Below are 14,335 nucleotides of genomic sequence, written 5' to 3' on the forward strand. Positions count from 1 at the left end.
GGGCGTGGTGGCGCACGCTTGTAATCCTAGCATTTGAGATTTTGAGACAGGAGGATCGTGGTGTGTGGACAACCTCAGCTACTTAGTGAGGCCCTCTGCAACTCAGTGAGGCCCTGTTTCAAAATAAAGAATAAAAGATAGGGCTGGGGGTGTAGCTTAGAGGTCGAATATCATTGGGTTCGATCCCCAGACCCACATACACACAAAAATAAATAAATAATTAAAAAGGGGTCAGAAATGAAAAAAAAATCTGAATAAGGGTATAGGCTAGGAAAGAAGATGGAGAAGCTTCAGGGAATTTCTCACAAGCTTCACAATGAGTTAATGAGTATTCAGGGACATGTTGCTGACCAGCCAGCATAAACTTCAGCCAAAAGCAACCAATCATAATACTGAACCCAGAATACCATTAGGAATCGAGATACCCATTTCTTTTGTTTAAATACTGCTAATCTAGAGGCATGTGAGAGAGAACAGAAAGAGCCTGGTCTCAAAGCAAAAGGAAAACCTGATAATAACACCGGTGAGTACTGAAATAAATGGGAAAATAATAATTCCAACAGCTTTTCAATGGAAATCTATTAATGCTACTCCCTGAGTATTCTTTAGACTTTAGGTCAGTCTGCTCCAGAGAGGCTTGCTTGGTCTGGTAAGCAAGGCCATCAGGTGGAAAACAACCAATCCCAGTTCTCCCTCCCAGTAATCTCCTGACTTCATCCCTAACGAAGATGGATAGCTGAATGTTAGAGATGTCCATGAGAAGTGCTTCTATCACTCCATAGCTAGAAAAAGCCTTGAGATTGAGGTCGGCAGTCCCTGTCTGTAACTAGTCTGGTCTTCCAAACTCAAGTGGACCATTCCTGTGTGACCTGGAGGCTAAAGCTGCCTGGGAGCCAAAGGACAAGTCCACATCCTGTGTACCCTCTTATGACTTTCCCATCAGCTTTCAGTTTCTTAACTGAAGCACTTCAGGGAACTGGCTGGGCACTTCTGTAAGGGAATCTAAAAAGGAAACTAAACCTCCTACTCCCAAGAACTGAAAGTAGAACTCCCAAAGCCACAAACACTTGAAGCAGAACTTAAGAGTGTCAGGAGGAAGCCTCTAGTGTCTGTTCCTTCATTTTTTTTTTTTTTAATGTTCTAGGCATTTACTCATCATTCTACAGAAGTGTTGGTTTGGCTTTCCCTATCCCAATGGAAAGGATGCAACTGTGCAGCAGCTTGGCTAAGGGATGCGATGAGACTTGACCCAGATGAAGGTCAGAAGCAGAAGAAGCTGCAGCAAGGCTACAAGAGGTTACCTGACTCTCGTACTAAAAGGCTGCTGGCGGAAGGCTGCCAGAGGCCCCAGGAGGTCTGTGGGACTCCAGCTTCTCTGGCAGAACATATCACTCATATTGGCTCCCTTCAACTCGCCTGACAGTAGTTGACTGCATGGAGCTGTGCGCATGTTCTAGCCACGGTGGAAGTGTATGTTTGAGGGTAGGCAATAATCAACTCTTAGAGTGAAGCCAAAGGTTAGAGCTATACTCACGTCCAAGTATTCATCCAGGCCTAATTTGGTAAATTCATACTGGAGGTGAACTCTGAAATTCATATCTTCTACTGAATGGACTACAATATTAATAAACTGCATAGACGCCACCTGAAATGAAATTGCCAACGGGTGAGAGGACTCCAAACTTTGTTCTTGGTTTAATCACAGGCACATGCTTTTAATTTCACATATTTAGGCTCACTTAGTAATTTCCTTTCTCTTCATTTCATCAGGTTGTTAAAAATATTTTTAATTCAAAAAGTCATAGAGTTACCACGATAGGATACCACTTCACACCCACTAGATGGCTATAATAAAAATACAATAGCAGGTGTTAGCAAGAATGTAGAGAAAAATGAAACCCTAATCCATTGCTAGCTGGAATGTAAAAAGATGTAGCCACTTGAAAAAGTATGATAGTTCCCCAAAATGCTAAAAAGAGTTCCCATATGACTCAGCAATTCTGCCCCTAAGTATAGCTGACAGAAATATATATATACATATACACATCTACAGAAAATTTGGACTCAAAGATTTCTAGTAACATTATTCATAATAACCAAATATGGGAAGAATCCAATGTCTATTAACGGATAAACAAAATGTGGTATATCTGCATAGTAAAATATTATGCAATAATAAAAGGAGGAGTAAAATACAATGCATATTGAATAAACCTGTACGAGGCTGGCTTTGAACCTGCGCGATCCTCCTGTCTCTGCCTCCCAAGCACAGGAATTACAAGCATGCGCCACCACGCCCGGCTAAAACTGTTTTTTATAGTTGGGTATAGCGGCACACACCTGTAATTCTAGTACTTTGGAGGCTGAGACTGGAGGTTCACGGTCAGCCTCTGCAACTTAGTGAAGCCTTTAGCAACTTAGTGAGAATATAAAATAGAGCTGGAAGTATAGCTCAGGGGTAAATGCCCCTGGATTAAATCTCAAGTAACTGAGGAAAAAAGAAACAAAAAGGTTTTGTTGACTTAGATTCTTTAAATATATGTTATTTAGGGGCAAGGATGTAGCTCAGTGGCAAAACACCTGCTTTGCAGGTACAGCACTCTGGGTTTGATTCCCAGATCAAAAAAAAAAAAAAAAACTCTTTTAAATAGATGTTACTTACTGGATATCTCTAGAAGATGTGTACACTCTCAAGGTTACAAGGGGACTCTTGCAATTTGCTTAAAAAAATTACTTCAGGTTCTATAGTTTAAAAAGATTTTGTCAGTTTTTCACTTTTCTTTTGTCCACAGAAATGCAGAAAAAGTTCTTACACCATATTAGAAGAATTTATACTATATGAGGAATATATTCTTTTGGAGGTTGGGCAAAGTAATAGGATTCCCCAGTCTATCAAAAGCCTCATTTTATTTAGGGAACCATACAGTTGGACTCTGGCACCTCTCCACTTCTCTTCTGAAAACAGGTCTAAACGTTCTGTTGAGTTTTATGATATGCCTAAGAGGCAACTATCTGTACATGACACATGAATCCAGCACATAGCACTTGGGTATTCGTAGGCCATAAATAGGCTATCTTGAGGGGTATTCACATGAATAAGTACAATGACAGAAAATGGGTTCTAGTGTGCATATCAGTGATACAGATGTTTTAGCAGGTTTATAATTTCAGCAGAAACTCAAATGCCAGAGAGGTCCAGCAGATACCACGAATGAGTGAGGTAGGCCATGTTGTAACACAATAGAGAATGGTATGGATTGGACCAGACTAGAAAAGATACCTTTAGAGTAAAGAACAGGCTAATTGGCTCTAGCAACTGATACTCGCTAAGAACAGGGGATTAATGTTATCAGATATTTTTAATCAATTAATTATTTTTTGGGGGGGCAGTAATGGGGATGGAGCCCAGGGGTATTGTACCTCCAAGCTACACCTCCAGTCCTATTTTTTAGTCTTTTTTAGTTTTGAAACAGGGTCTCACTGAATTACGAAGGGCCTCACTAAGTAACTGAGGCTGTCTACGAACCATGATCCTCCAGTCTCTGTCTCACCAATGCTGGGATTACAAGTGTGCGCCACCACGCCCGCCCAGACGTTTTTAATTTAAAAAATCAGACATCTATTTTTATATTCCATAACCAAATTGTTTTTATTGTCACTGTCCAACTAAAGTCACGAGCCTATACTGTGGCTTAAGCCTGGAGGCTTTTGGTTTACAACCTCAGCTCTAATAGAACACGTAAGTTCCTCCTAACAAAGCAGAGAAAAGAAACTGGTAATGTGAGCCAAGGTACAGCCCTTTTTACATATTCTTTACCAATGCCAGCATTAGCCTGGACGCTTCCAAAAAATCCTAATAACAAAAATCTAAAAGTAAATGTAAGCCGGGTGTGGTGGCACACGCTTGTAATCCCCGCGCTTGGGAGGCGGAGACAGGAGGATCGCGCAGGTTCGAAGCCAGCCTCGCTTGCTTAAGAGACCCTGTTTCCAAATAAAAAAAAATATAAAATAGCTCTGGGAGTGTAGCCTGGGGGTAGAAAGGAGTACCACCAAAAAAAAAAAGGAAATGTAAAAGTAAGTCTTGTTTCACTATATTTTTCTCTATTTCTAAAAGCAAGTAAGATGCCTTATAGAACAAAACAAAAATCTTCTCTATAAAGATTTCATCTTTCTCACTACTTTAGAAGAGGATGCAGGCTAGGATGCATATGAAATCTGAAGAACCAGAAAAAATGACTTCACATAAAAGCTCTGTTTCACACTTCATAGTCACTGAAGCAATTCAAAATAAAACTTTACTCTGTATCCTGAGCACAGACTTTGTAATGTTTGGGATACATACTCTGGGCTAGAAGTGACCTGGTAGATTAAACCCAGGTAAGGATCTCTGGGTCTAGAAGTTCTCTAGAGCGACTGGATTAGGTCGAAACCTGCAGAATTGGGTGCACTCTAAAGTAATATGTCTCGGGAAGTTCTCTGATTTGGTAGATTCTGTCTCCAGTCCAGGAAAAAGATTGGGGTGTACAAGTCCAAAAGTGCTGAAACTCATTTTTCTGGCCTTCTTGATTAAGAATAACAGCACTGCTGGGGAACCACGTGTTCTGCGAACGCTCTAGCCTGCTAAGGAGACCTGCAATACGACTGTGACCCTGGAGAATTACTAAAGCAGGAAAGAGACCAAAGGGGGAAAAATCACCGCTGCAAATTAATTTCGGTGATAGAAAGAGCCAAGTCTACCAATAAAAATGTACTTTAGTCTTTGAGAATACAGAATAAAAGAGGCACTCACTGGGGCCTGTCAGAGACAAAAAGGGCAAGATTCCTCTACCTTAAGGATATTACAGGGCAGGACTGGCTACTACAGTTGACAATTATAGGCTTTTGAGCCAGGACTTAATTCCCTTTCCCAGCTGCGCAGCTTCTCCCTTTATTTGCTATAAATGATCGGTACTTTTGTCCTTTATTAAGTGTGTATAAAATGAATAGGGGCTGGGATGTAGCTCAGTGGCAAAGCGCCTGCTTTGCAGGTGTGGTGCTCTGGGTTCGATCCCCGGTTCCAAAAAAGACAAAAAAAAGAACCCCTTTAAAAAAAAAAAAAAAAAAAAAGCTAAGAACAAGCAAAAAAAAAAAAAAAAAAAAAAAAAAAAAAAAAAAAAAAAACCCCAAAAAAAACCTTTAAAAAAAATAAAAAATAAAATGAATAAATCTGGGAGTAAGTTCCATAAAGGGAAAATACAGATAAAAAAGAGCAGTCTAAAATGGAACTATAGAATACCAAACTCAACGTTCTGCCATGTGTAACGTGTGCGTGCGCATGTACAAGTGCTGAAACCGAGTTTGTTTTATTAAATGTATTACTAAAATAACTCACCATAAAATCTATGTTATTGTCTTCATTCCTGAAATGTTCCATCAACTTCTCAAAGCGCTGTTTTTCTACACAAACCTGAAACATACATTTACACAGTATATGTGACATTCCAAACATAAGCATTCCAAAATTAGATACAGAAATTTCGGCATTAATAATTATTTCCAGAATATCTTTTTTTCTCTTTTTCATACTCTACTTTTCTTCAAAGCCAGTTAATTCCAAAATAGCCACATGAACCAGGACAAAAGCTGATCCTTGGCTTCTTTTGCATAATCCCTTGATAGTTTGAAAAACACATCAAATGTGTTTTTAGTTTATTGGTTTTCTTTACAATCCACCAATTTCTAGCATGCATTCTAAATCCAAGAATGTACTTCATGATAAAAAAAAATTTTTTTACTAGTTTTCTTTTTTACCAAAGTACTTTTAAGATACATAGACTAAAAGATTTGAATAATTTAGTATCTAAATACCTTAAAAGGCAGATTCAAAATGTTGATATGTCTAACTGAATCAAAGAACTTAAGGCATAAATTACAACATGGAAGTAGACACTTTGGGGAAGTACATTAGCCCATTTAAGTCGAATACAGAAATAGGCAGCAATTTGCAAAGTAGTACCCCAGAGGACTGAAACATAAGCATTCAGCTCAAATTAATGCTTTCATTGAACAGGTGAAATAAACAGATAAAATGCTGAGAACTCCAGAGCCCAAGTTATTTTCATATACATGGAATTAAATACATGGAGTTAAAAACACAGTAAAATAAAGACATGCACCAAATAACAGTCTCTCTGGAGACTTATCCCCAAATCAAAGGATGAACTTTAATGCTACCTTTTCTTGGAGCAAAGTCCTATGCCTACTGGTTTATTCATTCTGCCATCAGAAACATATTTACCTGAAACATCCATGGACTGACCACATGCTGAATTTTTAGAACACAATCCCCGAATTAACTTTTTGCAAATTGAATCTAGGTTTCACATGCTAAACTCTAAATTTTCTGATTCTATTTGTGATATTAGGGATATCCAGGCTGATCCTCAAAAATTTTTCTTAAAATATTTTATAATGCTGCCAGACATGGTGGTCCATGCTTGTAATCCTAGTACCTGACAGGCTGAGACAGGTGGACTGCAGGTTCACAGCCAGCCTCAGCTACTTAGTGAGGCACTCTGCAATTTTGTGAGACCCTGTTTCAAAATAAAAAATAGGGCTGGAGATGTGGTTGGGTAGTAGAATACCCCAGTGTTCAATCCCCAGTACCACAAAAAAGAAAACATTTAATAATGCTATAGAGCAGCCATTTCATTCAGTCATGTTAAATTCCATGTGAACTTATATAGGTGCTGGTGAACAGAAAGTTCCATGAAATAAGAAATTGTTTTCTGTTTTATTTACTGCTATATCTTTAATGTAGTAGATCAATACATACCACATTTTAAGTAGTCAATAATATTTATATATTGCACTGAATAGAAAATAAGTAATTATGTTAAAATACATTTCATAAAAGTGTGAATGACTCACTTCTATTCTCCATCATATTTTAGAGTGAAAGAAGAAGCACTAGCCCACTGTGGAAAAGCACCAAAAGTCAATCTTTAGTGGAGGCTCCCAGGCCTGAACTGCATGCTGGGAATGTTAAGGCAAACATCCCTGAACCTCCAGGGGCCTTCTAGTTCTAAAAACTGTTATCAGACCACAGTTGACAGGATTGTAAGGAACACTCTCCATGTGCTTATACCTGCCTTAACAAAAACATCTGGAGAAGCGAGAAGGGCAGTTCATGAGCCCAGCTGGAGGGAGGGAAGGAAGCTCTGAAAGGAAGAGTCCAAAGTAGAGCTTTTGAAAACCGTGCTTGCTCAATTCCACTTTAGAGAATCTGATTCAATAATCCTGGGTGGGGCTGAGGTGGCACAAACACATGCAATTCCAAGAGCACTGTGGTCTGTTTTGGTGCTCAAAGAGGTAGAGAACCACCTATCTAACGGGACACCATGTTCTGCCCCCGCATCCCACTGGCCCCTCTAGAGAATATATGGCAAGTTCCTAGAAACAGGAAATATCTGTTGAATACAGTGAGACACTGTTGTTCCTGCTCCCTAGACCATGACGTGGGCTATGTCTGTGTCCAAAAGGACAAGCATACCTCTCCTGCAGAGAGGGCCCAGTGGGTGAAGATTGCCCACAGTTGGCATAGAAAAGGTCAGAATTACAACACAGACACACCTCAACATGAAAACTGAATTCTGGGAAGAATACCTTGCTTAAGACCTGTGTTGGGAGGTTGGTAATGGTAAGAAAAGAAAGAGAAACCCTCTTGGGTCTGAGACTAGATAGCAGGTCTCCTAAGAAAAAGGTACCTTGTAATTAAGCTTCTATTGAACAAATAGGCATTCACTAAATTGGAAGAGGTAATGGCCACCAATGAACAGCAATGATGATTTTTTTTTGGTGGTGGTACTGGGGATCCTGGAAGCCCTTCTTCCTCCAGGCTACACTTCCAGACCTATTTTTTTTTTTTTTTAACTTGGAAACAGGGTCTCTTAAGCCAGCGCGGCTGACTTCGAACTTGTGCGATCCTCCTGTCTCCGCCTCCCAAGCACGGGGATTACAAGCGTGCACCACCATGCCTGGCACAATGATGATTTTTAGGAGGGTAAAATCCTTCAAAACTAGGAATGTTAAGAAGCCGGAATTACTGCGAACAATTTGATGGCTTCAGTGTGTGAATGAGACGAATTGACGGATCAAATATCCCTAACTTGGAGACAGACAAAGAGAGCTGCAGAACCATGGCGAGAATAAGATCTAGGGACCAGCCTGACAATCCCACTCTCAAACAGCCCAGAACCAGAATGCTCACATAAACACACTCCACTGAGGATGGCACACAAAACGTTCCAGAATTGTCTGAGATGATAGAGATGAAAACTCTAATTATTAAAAATTGCAATCATTACATCGTGCATGGAACACTTGACATCTATGCACCAGAATCTTCCACAGCAGAATCCTGGTGTCTAAATCGAGTTGTAAGAGCCTCCACAGGTTGGACTAGGAGTCTGTGCTTGTAAAAAGAACTTACACACTGGGAACCATTAACTTAGACAATAACTAGCTGACTACACTCAGCTTTTCTTTTCCTACTGAAGAGTGAATCAAATGGGTTCATCCTTCACTGAGCTACACTCCCAGCACTTTTATATTTTATTTTGAGATAGAGTCTCAGTAAGTTGCCCAGACTGGCTTCAAACCTATGATTTTCCTGTCTTATCCTCCCAAATGTTGGGACTGCAAGTGTGTGTGCACCAAGCTAAGCCTTAGCTTTTTGACTACCAAATGTAAACTGGATAGCTAGATCAGTAACTCTCCAATTCATTCAACTTTCAACACAAAGAAACCTACATGACTATCCCTGGGTATCAAAGGAATGCAGCACTGTGTCACAAAGGCCCCTGTCCTCACAGTCCCTCAACCACATCAGGGTTAGAGCTGAAAGGTACAAAGAAGGACAGTTGTGTTAGGCAGGACCTCACAGGAAAGGACAGCATAAGAATCAGTCCATAGCTCTTGTACATGTTAAATATCTGAGGCCATTTCTAAATAATCAAGGGTATTTGAAAAAATTAACTTTATATTACTGGGGTATAAATAGCAATACAACAAATATGTGAATAGCAATACAACAAGTTTCACATAGCCATTGTGGATGTAGGGGGTGATACTGAGGACTGAACCCAGGAGTAGTCTACCTCTAAGCCATATCCTCAGCCCTATTTTTTTAATTTTTTACATTTTTTAATTTTTTGTGGAATTTGAGATTGTACCTAGGGACAGACTACCTCTGAGATACACCCCCAAACCTATTTTTAAATCTACTTTGAAACAGGGTTTCACTAAGTTGCAGAGGGCCTCATTAAGTTGCAGAGGCTAACTACAAATCTTCAATTCTTGTGTCTCAGCCTCTCAAGTACTGAGATTACAGGGGTGTGCCATGGTGTCTGGTTGTTACACATAGCCAATTAATAAAAAGATGACATTAAATCCAGAACAAAGCCGGGCATGGTGGCGCACACTTGTAATCCCCGCGCTTGGGAGGCTGAGACAGGAGGATCAAAGCCAGCCTCAGCTACTTAGTGAGGCTCTCCGCAACGTAGTGAGACCCGTTTCCAAATAAAATATAAAATAGGTCAGGAGTATAGCCCGGAGGTAGAAAGCCTCTGGGTTCAACTCCAAGTACCACCAAAAAAAAAAAAAAAAAATCCAGAACAAGCGATGCCAGATTAATTCACGGTGGGTAAAGATTAAGTGTGTGTGTGTGTGTGTGTGTGTGTGTGTGTGTGTGTGTGTGTATCTGGGATTAGCCTGGTAGACAGGACTGAAACAGACATTAAGAAGAGCTTTCAATATATGTGTTTCTTTAAAAAAAAATCCTCATTCTGTCAACAGACAAATTCATGTCGAGAACATGTGTGTTATGAAAGAGAGAAAACCTTTCATCTTCAAAGGTAACGAGCCTAAATATATCCCTCTTTATAACTACTATAAACTTAGTGAAAAGAATTCAAATACACAAAATGACATGTTGCCAACACAGGTGCCAGGCTTGGATTGAAATCTTGGAAGGGTGTGAGCCACTGTTCTTCTCATTCACTGTAAGAACAAGAATGGCCCCTATGATCAGCTCCCTAAGGTCCTCTGAGCAAAGGCTAACACTGCTCCTCAACTAACAAATTTACACTGGTCTTCTCTGACATTGTTCCATAGGAATAGTATGGGTTCCAGAGCCCCCTTTCATTTGAGCTGAAGGAAAGGAAGCATGCAAACCAGATTAGCATCTGATTCTGTGACTAGCAATCACTAAACAAGTGTAGACGACAACCCCACAGGAAATGGAAAGATATGTTCTGGGAAGGTTGATAAAAGTTGTGGCCCACATCAAAGCAAAGCCGTCTTAATTCATACCGCTCACATCTGGACCACCCTACACACTTGGTTAAAATATGGCCATCATGGTTGAATGAACGGGCCTACTTTCTCCTTTGAAATGGCGTCATTTTAGAAAATTGATGGGGATGAAAAGACAAGACACTGATTTCCAGCTATATTCAGAATCCACCCGCTGGCCTTCGGGAGAACACTCTCAGGGCTTTAACAAAAGGCATGTAAGAGCCAGAAGTGTACTGGCACTTATAGATAATTATAATGTATAATGTATACATTATTCCACGTAACAGAACTACATAGAACTTTCACCTCCCAACAAGGCTGGACAAGATATAATGAGAAAACTTTAAAAGTTAACTACTGCAGCTGAAATCTGTCATCTCTGACTTATAAGTTCCCTGGTATTTCCGTCTCCCCTACCGGCTCTGATATCAATGTCCTATGTCTGTAACAAGGAGCCACTGGAGAAGGGAGGGAGGGAGGGAGCAAGGCTAAGAGGTAGGGTGATACTGAGCACAGCCAAGCATACCAGGAAGGAGCCCTCAGGTCCACTGCACTCCTCTTTCAGGAATTGGTATTCCAATGCCAGCAGCCACGGCCACCACAAATTAAACCAGCAAATATAAGTATATGCACTGGAAAAGCATGTACTCTACTGCAAATTAAGAGGCGACTTCATTACAAATCAGTTACAAACCAGTCTCATGTGAATAAACCAACTGAGCCTAATTAACACCATGTAAAATGAAAGTGCTCAGATTCCAATCCTACACCACAGACCTCAGCCTGCAAACAGGGCGACTGAACTGCACATGCCCCACACAACTGCCCCTTTAAACTCCAACATGGATGGGGTGCGGGGACATGAGGCCCAAATGGAAATATGGTATATTACACAGAACCGTAAAACATGGTTCTAAGTCCCAGCTCTGTCACTACCATGCTGTTAGTTTGGACAGCTCAGGGAACATCCCTGAGTTTCATCTCCACATGCATTATGTGAGACAAGGTGTCCCTGTGTTGCTCAGGTTGGCCTTGAACTAGTGATCCTCCAGCCTCAGCCTCCTGAGTAGCTGGGCTTATAGCTGTGTGCCACCATGCCTAGCTCCACAGTCATGATCTTGAGAGCCAGAGATTATTATATTGTCGATTTTCAAGCCATGCTTTAAGAAGCCATAGTGTTACAGAGGAGGTAAGGGCTAGGGAGCTTCAGTGGGCTCCAATGATTTAGGGCTTGGCAGGGAAAGAATAGCATGGTAAATAAGGTTCCTGCAACTTTCCTGCTCATTTGCCCAGATCTGCCTTATTTGACTGAATTACTTGCTAAGATTTCTTGGGGCAGGAGAGTGGAGGTTTCACTGCTAATGAAAGTTATAAATAAATAAATAAATAAATAAATAAATAAATAAATAAATAATTCTAGAAGAGCATGAAAATTCCACACAAAATAAATTCAGAAAGCTGCACTTGGCCATGTATCCTGAGTACCCAGCCCGAGGGCCAAGCCACTGCCTCATCCTAGCTGGTAACTCCTACTTACAGTGTTGGTAAATTCTGCCCAGCCCCGATAAAGTGGGCCACTCCCCCCACAAGCAGAGTACCTTCTCACAGGAGAACTGAACCAAAAGCATGACTCCTCCCCCCCTCAAAAAAAAACCAAACACACATACAAAAAAATACCAAAAAAACTCAACTATGTTCTCCAACATCTGGGAAATGCATTTCTGAACAACGTCCCATAATCCGTCTGAATAAATTCAGGGCCCAGGATGCAAAGGAGGCTGAGGCTTAAAGTATCTCTAAGAGTGGGCAGAGGTTAGTGGATGATTTCCCTAAAGGCTCATAGTGGAGAAAAGACGGATGTACAAAAGCTTTGAAATAGAGTATTATCTTGCTGGCCAGATGTAGGAGTGAACAGACTCCCAACCTGCAGCCACCTCTCTGGTCCTCTTCAAGGTCAGCGACCGTCTCTGGCTTCCACAGCAATGGCTCCCAGGGTGCCACATATCTCCAGACAGGTTGAGGCCCAACTCTTATGAGGGAGCTATAAATGCTCTGGGCTCCTTATATAAAAATTAAAGGCCGCTTGCTTAAGCATTTCCTTCTTGTTTTGTTGCCTGGCAGCTGCCTCAATACCTTCTTTTTCTCTCCTCACAATAGGCCCCTGTGGTCCCTGGCTCCCCGCAGGAAGGCACCCTTTTGGAGACATACTCTGCTCTGGGGGATTAGACTACCCTTCCTGGGGCCTGCCTGAGAACAGAAGTCTCATTTTCTTTTCGGGGCCTCATGAAGTAAACAGCTATTTCATAGTCCTAGGTGAAAGCATCCTGTGCTTTCTGTTGGACCACTAGAGGTATGAGAGTTACTGATGCCATAATGACCTGAGAAAGCCCTTCTGGGGTGTTCAATGGCTCTTGGGGTCTTTTACTTCATACACAGGCACTCAGTGGCTGCCCTGAGAGACGCAGAACCCCGGACCTGATGCCTGGCCTCAGGTTTACCTAGAATTTAAAGGCAGATGTGCTCATCTAACTGAATACTCTAAAACGAAACCACTCTTTCACTCTGATGAAATAAAAAAAATAATGAAAACTAAGCAACTGAGCACATTCTGCAATCTAGTCAGCTCTCTCTTTTTGCAGATTAATAAAACATTTATGTCCATTTTGCCGTGGGGGACATCTGATTATGAGCCTGAGGTTTTATCTGCATAATGCTAAACATCCCTGTGAAAATTTCACTTTTCCAGATGTTTCTAAGCACCCAGCTGTTTGGCAGCCGGCATACAAGGCGTCCAGATGATTATCTTATTTTCCATGCATGTATTTTGCTGTACTGAATAAAAAAATCCTAACATCGAAACAAAAGGCTAGTAAAACCCTGTAAGAATCACTCAAGAACATGTCACAACTTCAATGAGAAATAAATGTTTACCACTCCCCTAACAGAAGATGGCCTCCCATAAATTCTGGAGCAGAAGAGCCCAAAATACAATATTTTATAAATTATTTCTTTGGAAATATTTCTAATGTACAATTTGAATCTCTCTGGTGTCAATGCACAACTTACATCTCCTGGTCATTTGAAAGTACACACACAGATAGATTCTTTCAAGGCTATCAGTGATAGGTCAAATTTGGGTTTCTTTGGAGAAAGGGATGCTATGGACTGGGAGCATTCCACCTTCAAGCTATACTCCCAGCTCCCCTCCTCCCCACTTTTTTTGGAGCAGGGTCTCACGAAGTTGCTGAGACTGGTCTTGAACCTGCAAGCTTCCAAACTCAGCCCCCCCAAGTGCTGTGTCTGCCACCACAGTCTGCTTGTGATGGTTAATTTTATGCATTAGCTAAACTGAACTAAGGGATGCCCAACAGCTGGTAAACATTATTTCTATGCAAATCTGTGAGGATATTTTCAGAGGAAAGTAACATTTGAATCCACAGACTGAGTAAAGAAGATCCCCTCTCCCATCACTAAATCCACTGAGGGCCAAAAGACATATATGGAAACTTTGGAGGAAAGGTGAATTCGCTCTCTCCATCTTCCCCTGCCTCTGACATTGGAGCTTTTGTTTCTCGGTCCTTTAAGCCAGAACTCCCAGCATTGGCTTTCCTGGTTCTCAGACCTTCAAATTGTAACTGAAATATAACCCTAGTTTTCATGAACCTCCATGTTACAGATAGAAAACTGTGAGGCTTATTGGCTCCCAAAATCACATGAGCAGATGCCCATAATAAGTCTCCTCTTTCATCTATTGCTCTATTTATAGAAATCCTATTGATTCTGATTCTCTGACGAACACTAATACTCTTCCATTCCTAAAAGAAGGTCAAACTATCTCCTGGTTCTTCAAGAGAAACTAATATTCCAACAGCTACCCAAGGACTAAGACATGAAGGCCTTCAAGTCATCGCTGGGATGACTAACCACCTCAAAAGCAGAAGGTAGCCTAACAGTGCCCTTTATTTTCATTCATGTACACTTCACTGCTCCAACCTCTGAG

General features: G+C 41.0%; 1 protein-coding gene across 3 annotated transcripts in view; it reads right to left on the bottom strand.

Annotated features, from left to right (window-relative positions):
- FMNL2 (formin like 2) overlaps positions 1-14,335 on the bottom strand; it is a gene marked incomplete at both ends in the record, with an annotated part of 311,524 nt that overhangs the window by 33,789 nt on the left and 263,400 nt on the right. For all 3 annotated transcript variants that reach the window (XM_080689059.1, XM_080689057.1, XM_080689058.1), the window contains 2 exons: positions 1,535-1,645; positions 5,372-5,446. In XM_080689059.1, the coding sequence (XP_080545185.1) occupies positions 1,535-1,645; positions 5,372-5,446 (186 nt within the window). The remainder of the gene's footprint in view (positions 1-1,534; positions 1,646-5,371; positions 5,447-14,335) is intronic.

This window comes from Muscardinus avellanarius (assembly GCF_963383645.1).
Source record: "Muscardinus avellanarius genome assembly, chromosome: 2".
Classification (NCBI taxonomy): Eukaryota; Metazoa; Chordata; class Mammalia; order Rodentia; family Gliridae; genus Muscardinus; species Muscardinus avellanarius.